The 9,127-nt window shown below is 35.7% G+C and overlaps 1 protein-coding gene across 2 annotated transcripts in view; it reads right to left on the bottom strand.

Moving 5' to 3' along the window:
- Nucleotides 1–221: 221 nt before the first annotated feature.
- Nucleotides 222–9,127, bottom strand: part of fgd6 (FYVE, RhoGEF and PH domain containing 6) — a 33,028-nt gene continuing 24,122 nt past the window's right edge. For both annotated transcript variants that reach the window (XM_055189863.2, XM_055189864.2), the window contains exons 15-21: nucleotides 6,586–6,685; nucleotides 6,155–6,298; nucleotides 5,975–6,077; nucleotides 4,996–5,090; nucleotides 3,082–3,210; nucleotides 2,579–2,727; nucleotides 222–1,572 (exon numbers count right to left, since the gene is read on the bottom strand). In XM_055189863.2, coding sequence (XP_055045838.2) covers nucleotides 1,536–1,572; nucleotides 2,579–2,727; nucleotides 3,082–3,210; nucleotides 4,996–5,090; nucleotides 5,975–6,077; nucleotides 6,155–6,298; nucleotides 6,586–6,685 — 757 coding nt within the window. In that variant the 3' untranslated portion in view covers nucleotides 222–1,535. The remainder of the gene's footprint in view (nucleotides 1,573–2,578; nucleotides 2,728–3,081; nucleotides 3,211–4,995; nucleotides 5,091–5,974; nucleotides 6,078–6,154; nucleotides 6,299–6,585; nucleotides 6,686–9,127) is intronic.

Raw genomic sequence — 9,127 nt, 5'->3', positions numbered from 1 at the left:
CAGTGGCGTATCTTATGTTTCCCAAAATCAAAACACCCTTAACAATAAAAAAAAATGTAAACAAACATCCAACACACAAAGTGATCAATATGGAAGTTAAGGCAAACGAATAAGGGCCATTATACATGTTGCATTTTAAACAGTCAGAGATCAGTGGTTTGATCAGTTTGAGAAAACCATCATCTGTTTACTCCTGTTGGTCAAAGAGTTATGATCCTGAACAAGGTGCATTAGAGATTTTAATGTGAACGTGTGTTATGTCTCCCTGATAAGAGCCCGATTTCTTCTTTCTGTATTCACAGCCGGTGTGCTATAATGTGTTATATAGATTGTTAAAACAGTGCTTAGTCAGCCAGCCTGGCACTGTGTCTTCTTTACTACCCATAATTCAATGAGGAAACTAAACATCCTGAACTATTTTAAATACACCTGCATTATATTACCATTTACAGAATATGTACACAGTTTTGTCCAGTTATGTCCAGTATAACGTTTTTAACATCAGTCAAAAGGCCTATTTTGTACAAAATAATTTTAAAAAGATTATTAAAAAATATTTTTCATAAAGGCTAACAGAAGAACGTTATAAAATCAATGGGCCGTATTCATAAAACATGAACACAATGAATTTCGGAGTCCTTCACGAGTAAAATCATTCTTGAATAATTGCATGCAAATTTTGAAAAAAAAAACTATATAAAATGCTGCATTCAATGCCTAAATCATAAAAACAATTTTTATAAAAAAAAAATATATGCAATATATGCAAGAATGATTTAATGCACGATTAACACAGAAATTCCTCTGCTTGTGTTTCATGAAGGTCCAAATATTTTTAAGCCTTCTTTTCCCCAAGCCTTCACAGTTGAATCCAAAATCTCCCATAATGCACCATGCCAGACTGCACGGACAGCGTCACATGACAGTGCCGAAGGTGTGACCTGTCTTCAGACATTCCTTGTGTCATACTTCCTCATACACATTCAGACTTAACTATGAATCACACTTGTAACCAAATCGTTTAAACAACCTTCCTCAGGTGACATACGATACTGCAATTATTGAGATTCAAATTGCATCCGTATTATGTCAAAACAGAGCCTTACAAAGTATCTAAAAGTGGGCAAGAACATGGATTCAGTATAAAATGTAGTTCATAAGTAAACCCAATGAGTCACGAGTCAACGATAACTTCAATTTCTAGAGCCTTTGGCTGGTGTTTTCACAACAACAGTCAGTTTCTAAGCTTTGAGACGCTGAATGCTCTGTGGGCTGGTTTCTTGATAATGTGAAGCACCAAAAAAAAGCACAGTGAGGCAGTTTTTTAAAAATTTCATTAAGAACGAAATTATTATAGATTAATACCTCACATTCATCTAGTCTGGTTGCTTAGGATTAATTAATACATCAACTTCATCTACCAGCATCCATTGCTTCGAACTGGGTTTTAATTTGTGCATCCTCAGTCCAAAGTGGAAGGCCAGAGGTAAACCCAGATGAGCAACATTTTTGTATCATCCTTAATTCAATCCATGTCAAAGTATCATGGCCTCTTGAAATGCCTCGATCCATCTGGAAAGAAAAGCACATAATATGTTAAGCATAAAAACCTTCATTAGCTGTGTGTAAGCATGTTTGGTCCACTAAACAAATATGTAAATGCAGATTATATTTTGGCATTTATAACACAAACATTGTATTCCAAGTAGGGCCATCCGGGAATGTTGTCCTGGGCCTTGTATTAAAGGGACACACCACTTTTTTTAAAATATATGCTCATTTTCCAGCTCCCCTGAAGTTAAACATTTGATTCGTACTGTTTTGGAATCCATTCAGCTGATCTCCGGGTCTGCCGCAAGCACTTTTAGAATAGCTTAGCATAATCCATTGAATCTGATTAGACCATTAGCATTGCGCAAAAAATACTTAAAGAGTTTCGATATTTTTTCCTATTTAAAACTGGACTCTTCTGTAGTTACATCGTGTACTAAGACTGACGGAAAATTAAAAGTTGCGATTTTATAGGCAGATATGTCCAGGAACTTTACTCTCATTCTGGCGTAATAATCAAGGACTTTGCTGCCATAACATGGCTGCAGGAGGCGCAATGATATTACGCACGGCCCGAAAATAGTCCCCTGCTATTGAAAGATACTAAGAGTACTATTTTCGGCTGCTGCGTAATATCATTGTTACGGCAACAAAGTTACGGCAGCAAAGTCCTTAATTATTACGCAAGAATGAGAGTATAGTTCCTAGCCATGTCTGCCTAGAAAATCACAACTTTTAATTTTCCGTCAGTTTTAGTAAACGATGTAACTACAGGAGAGTCAAGTTTCAAACAGGAAAAATATCGAAACACTTTGGTTATTTTTAGCGCAATGCTAATGGTCTAATCAGATTTAATGGATTATGCTAAGCTATGCTAAAAGTGGTAGCGCCAGACCCAGAGATCAGCTGAATGGATTCCAAAACGGTAAGAATCAAATGTTTAAGTCTGGTAGAGCTGTAAAATTTGCATATTTTCAAAAAAGTGGAATGTCCTTTTAAGGCTGGACCCACTTATGTGCATGCGTACCTCTGAGCGGTGGGGATATCCTCTGCTCTGAAGATGTAGTAAAGTGTATTTTTATGGTAGAGTTTGAACTGCAGTTTTTGAGCCGGTCCCGTCTTCTCCTCTCTGAGAAAAAAGCCTAGCAGTGGCTGACTCTCCAATGCCGCAACATCCTGACAACACACACAATATCATCATCACATGACTTTTATTACATCACATACACTTGTACGTCTTATGAATAAAAAATTAAAAGCAGTGCTAGGCAGTAATTGAATACAATTATAAGGGGACAAGGACTAGAGTCGAGAAACACTGCTTTACACAATCCAATGAACCTTTAATATGTATTCAACTTAAGATATTGCCCTCTTAAAAATACTTGTGATAAGTTTATAGCATTAAAAACTACTTTATCAAACAGATAGCTTGATTGTTTAACTACATTATGTTAAATTATTGTAGCTTAAAATAGGTTCCCCAACACAGGATTATTTATACTGTACGTACGTATATGGTGTGCTTACTTCACTAGCGGCGTAAGTGTAGAGGACTTTGTTCTTAATGACAAACCACAGTCTCTTCCACGGTTTCTTGTGGCCTTTGGATCTCTGCAGGTATCCGCTCATTGATGAATTTTCAGTGTTGGCAGACACCTGAGAGTGAGATGTCATTTTAATAGTAAGAAATTAATATATGACACATTTTAGTTACTACAGCAAAAATCAGTGGTTCATGTGTCAAATGAAATGCATTGAGATTATAAGGTCCTACATAAGATGACAATAAAACATTGGCAAACATATGATGTGACACGTGTATTAAAACGTGGTATGTGATCTTAAGGTGGTTGTAAATTTTGGTTTCCTAATATAGAAACAGGGAACTGAGCGCTGTATAGTTTGAGACATCCAGCAGAAATAAGACCACCAGGCACAGCTAATGCTGCCTTCAAAATCGCCAGGGAAACGTATACAATCAGAGTCGGGCGTTATTTGTTACATGCATTATAACATGTAAAGCTTTCAAGTCAGAAATTAACACAGGAAATAGCATAATTCTAAAAAAACTATGCACAGTGCATTAATTTACATTTAACATTTATGGCATTATTCATTTATGCCAAAACAATTTACACCTATAAAATGCCCAGACAAAAGTAATGGGAATCCTAGTAATTTTAGTATTCCTTCTTTCATTACGTATTTCTTGGAATCATACAAAAAAGATTTAGTTTTCATAAGGGCTGTATCCGAAATCTCTTTAATTCTGTTTTCGGAGGCATAAAGGCACGACCGAATCGAATGTTTGGTTTACTTCCTCTCTCGTGAGAAACCTTCATCGGCTTGTGTCTTGTCCCACAATTCTATGCATGGGCATGTGCGGGTAATGTGATTGGTCGAGCCTGGTCGAGTTCGAAAAAATAAAATGGGTGCCAAGAAAGCCGCTGGAGCACAAATTTAGTGCAAATAAGGTTATATTTTCACTTTTTACACCTTTTGATTGCATTTCTAGCGAAAAAATTTGTATTGTTGTATTCTAATATGGGATTAGTTAGCACAAAGGCGCTCTCTGTTTATATTTGAAACTAAATTCCTTTAAGCTGCCTATGAAGGCTGTCTGAATGCATTTCCCAAAGCTGCCTTTATGCTGCCTTAGATTTTGGACACAGCCAAGGTGTTTAATACGTCGCACATTTAAAAGTGTGTAAATTTTTAGCGCCAGCTAGTGGAGACTGTGAAATGCAACCCATTGCTCAGTCCAGAAAGACGAGACAAACACGTCATTGTCTGAGACAACGTAGTGACAAAACGCACTCTATTGAACACTTTATCCGTTCAGGGCTACTGATGAAACATGACGGTGACATCCATGTAAGGAGACCCGCGGTGTATGTAGATAAAAACAGCTCATTCTAAGACAATAAAAACAATACAGTTCATTATGTAAGGTCTTTATACACCACTGATAATATAGTTATGCATGTCTGTATAATGTTACTGTCTGTATAATGTTACGTTAGCGTTGACCTGCCTGGGGGACTACGGATAAAAATTTGCCCTTTGCTAAATCCGATACAATACATGAAATGGAAATTTTATGTTAAAAATTGTGCATGGTCCTATTATAAATAATAAAAAAAATATTGCATTTCTCTCAAGAGATCCTTTACACAATGCACCTTAAAAATAATTGCAATAAAGCATGTAATAACTTTGCAAAAGCTTTATTTAACATTGCCAACAAGCCTTCTTTCTATTATTCTAGAAATCAACAAATCCTATACAACATCACAACTCAGCAAATTGTGCGTCACCTTAAATTTTGACTTTTCCTCTCGTAAATACAACTTTCATGTGCTCAAAACTCGTAATTATGAGATTTCACAAACTTCACTTTAAAAGTGGAAACTGCATTATGGGTAATGTAGTAGGAGTCACCTCTTTGAGGGCTGAAGGAATCCTTTTCTGTTTTCTAGAAAAAGCGAACGATGAACCCCGCCCACTTGGGGAAACGGTCACATTGGATTGGTCACCTATAAGACAAAATCAAAACAGCAAGGTTAACATGTCCAATAAGTAACAATATTAAATTCTGTTCTTCTGCAAGTGAGAACCTACTTAAGATTTTTGAAAAGTACTTTATTTGTGAGCAGACGAAATTACAGATACTCTGTTTTAAAAGGTAAAGTATTTCACTTCTGGGTTAAACCAAACCAAAAATATTTACACTTACGTTTGACTTTTGTCACATTCAGAGCTGTGCTAAGATTCGTAGGGTTTTATCCAGCCATAATTTTGATTTTTCTCAAATCCCTTAATTTAAATATTTAAGGTATACTTAAGCCAAATATTCAAATTACTCACAATCATCTTTAGGACAAACACATTTGGAGTTATTTTAGTAAATGTCCTTGCTTTTCAAAGCTTTATAATAGTAGAAAACAGGATCAGGGAACAACTTCTTTAAACCCCCAAAAAGTGCATTCATCCTTCACATAAGTAATCCACATGGCTCCAAGGGGTTAATAAAGGTCCTCTGCGCCATTTTGTAAGAAAATCACTTGAGACCAAGATGGCGTCGTTACCAGAAGCTAGTTATTACGGTTTATAAAGTTTGAAATATGTATATTTTTCTTACACTATCGCACCGACTGGTAGAAGACTGGTATGAACCCCTTGGAGCCGTGTGGATGACTTCTATGAAAGATGAATGCACTTTTTTGGGGTTTAAAGTCTAAAGTTGTTTCCTGATCCCTGTCTTCTACCGTTATAAAGCTTGGAAAATTAAGGACATTTACTAAAATAACTCCAAATGTGTTCGTCTGAAAGATGATGGACATGTGTATCTTGAATGGATAAGAATGGGGAGCGCAGAAGGAAGTGATGGACAGGTAGGACAATAGCAAAGATCTCATACCTTTGTGCTGTAGTTTAATGTAGCAGTGATCGCACACTCGTGCTAACTGATTCTTCAGGTATTCCAGATAAAACTTATTAGACGAACATGCCTGGCACACAACCTATTGCAAAAACATTTCATCAGACTTATGCATTTGGATGACAATAAAACAAAGCTTGGGACTTTAGGTTTTCTGACCCTTCCACAGGCACGGCAATGGTGGCGTCTCCAGGTGAGCGTGAACTCACACGTGCAGATCATACACATGGTGGTCCGTAAATCTGGTATCCAGATAGGAGCTTTAGAACCCAGTGGTGGACCATCATCGGAGAATACCTCAAACTACAGAAAGAAAAAAAACACAGACAGAGACGCACACTTAGACGTCAATTCACATCAAGTCAAGAAGTGAAGAATGGATACACTTTTTTGAGCCTTAACCCCCATCAGGGAGACCAGCCCTTTAAGTCCACAAATACCAAACATTTCAGGTAATGACTTTTTTGACGGGTGTTAAATTTATCTGTAGGTTTATCTTATGCATATTATGCACATTAAACTTAAAAACACACTTTATACTTAATATACCAAAAACACTTGTAAGGAAAACACGGCACTCAGACACAAACCTCTTGGCTTCGACTGGAGAAGAAAGAAATCTTCTTCTTGGTGTAGTCGTCTATTGCTGTAGCGATGGCTTCCAACCACTCGTCTCTCTCTGTGGCTGAACTGCAAACCATAACCATTAATTTAAATTAAATTAATTCAAACAATTGATATATATATGAAGAGTTTCGTTGCAAAATTAGATACCTCAGTTTTTAACATTTTTGTGAAAACATGTTTATTATTATGTTATCATGTTATTATTTTGTTTTATGGTACTACTTAGCTGTTATCTCGTTTTGCAACGAAACTTCATATTATATATAATTGTTATTTTCAACTATAACAATTCATTCAGCTAATAAATGATAATGTCTTTTAATATACCAACTTAATTTCTTCGGGAGAAATTAATACTATGACCTGCCCACAGCTAGTTAGTGTGTAAACATCATATCACACTGTGTTTTCAGTTTGTGTTGTTTTCACTACCAAAGGATGAAGATATATGAAGAATCAGTGGTTAAAATTACTTTTTTACGGAGGGTTTTACTAGACATGGTTCAGTACCCACTTTATTTGGAACAACATGCGTCTACTAACCACAACCTGTAACTATGATTATAGCTACATACTTGTTTAAATGAGTATAAAAATGTTAATGTCTGTCGTCATTTTTATAACCTGGACTAATGATGAATGATGTGTATTGATGTTGTTTTTTAAACTCTTAATAAACTGTCAGAGAATCATGTTAGCAAGCAGCTAACGCATGTTCACTTACGGTTTTGGTATGACCCGGTTAGCTTACATAAATGCTTAAATGAGTGTAAAATGTTAGTTTCTATCGTTGTTTTTATTGCTTAGATTAATGATGTGTATTGATGTTGATAAAGTCTTCTCAGTAAATCATGTTAGCACTAGGTCAATACATGTTGCACTATTGTTGGTCTGTGTGCCACTGTGGTCTGTGCGGAAACTCTGTCAGTTGACCAATCAGAGCAGAGTAGGCCACTGAAAGGTGGGGTTTAGGCAGACTGAGTCATTGAATGGCTTCACACGAATCTTTGGGGATCCCTGAGAAATGGGGTAATTATAAATTGATATTTGGAGAAAAATACAGTGTTTTTCGACCTTGCATGCATTTAAACCTGTTGTCCGGGACTTATAAACAGTGATAGGATGCTTAAAATTGGCATCTTACAGGGTCTTTAAATTTGAATATAAACACTTTAAAGGTCACCTAATATGGCTATTTTTTTAAAATGTACTATTAGTCTCAGGTGTCCCCAGAATGTGCCTGTTAAAGGGACACTTCACCCATTTGAATTAAGCTTTGTATAGTTAGAAACCCAGTCATGTTTTTGAATGTTCATGCATCATTCCCTCTGTTTCCCCTCACATGGGAGAAATATGGATTTCAGTGTTGCACTTCCTTCTTTCAATGATGTAAAAATCATCATTTTGCATCATTGAAAGAAGGAAGTCCAATATCTTTGTAGAGGGGGTGAGACTACAAACACTCTTTTTCTCAGTCAAATAGGCACCAAATTCTAAATTTATGTTACATTTCAACTACAAATATGATCCACTTTTAATAAAGATGAATGTTTCCACAGGTGAAATACTCCTTTAAGTTTCAGTTCCAAATACCCTATAGATCATTTATTATACAATGTTGAAAAAAAGTGCTGTTTTGTGTATCAAATGAGCCACTGCTTCCCTCCCCGTTTACTGTTATCTATACTGAAAACATACACTGTTTTTAATGAGACAATCTTACTTCATTGTTCATAATGAACGTGCGGTAAGGAAATATGTAAAGAAGATTTATTATAGAAATGATGATCTAACTGTGGTGTTTGGACTGTTGTGGGGATGGGACCTGCGCTAAGTGATGTCAGTTTACTCAGAAAACACCAACAGCTTGTTGCATGACACTGTTAAGATTTTAAAGGTGCCAAAGAATGAATTGATATAATATGTTACATTGTTCTCTGATGCTTAATTAAGTGCAAAAATGATCCAAAGACGGTTTTATATGTCCATTTACAACCCTAGGATTTGTCCCCAGAATGAAATGGTCTATTATTACCTTACTTGAAAGGGTCATGAAAAATAATGTTGAGCTCTGCTCTGATTGGCTGTTTCTCAGAGCGGCTCATTTCAGTACAAACAGACCCGATGTTTGAGCCTGTATCAGTCGAATACAGAATTTGAGGAATAATCAATTGTTCAGAGATTGCACTGCAAAAAAAGATTTTCAAGAAAAAAATTCTTGGTATTTTTGTCTTGTTTTCCAGAAAAAATATATAAAAACTCTTAAATTAAGATGCTTTTTCTAGAAAATAATTCTAGTTTTTAGACTAAAAATATCAAATTTAAGTGATTTTGTGCGTAAAACAAGCAAAAAATTCTGCCAATGGGGTAAGCAAAAAAATCTTGAACATTATTCTTAAACACTAAATTCAAGAAAAATTAGCTTACCCCATTGGCAGATTTTTTTGCTTGTTTTATGCACAAAATCACTTAAATTTGATATTTTTGGTCTAAAAATTAGACTTA

Source organism: Misgurnus anguillicaudatus, chromosome 1 (assembly GCF_027580225.2).
Source record: "Misgurnus anguillicaudatus chromosome 1, ASM2758022v2, whole genome shotgun sequence".
Lineage (NCBI taxonomy): Eukaryota > Metazoa > Chordata > Actinopteri > Cypriniformes > Cobitidae > Misgurnus > Misgurnus anguillicaudatus.
This window is presented reverse-complemented; position numbering and strand designations above follow the sequence as displayed.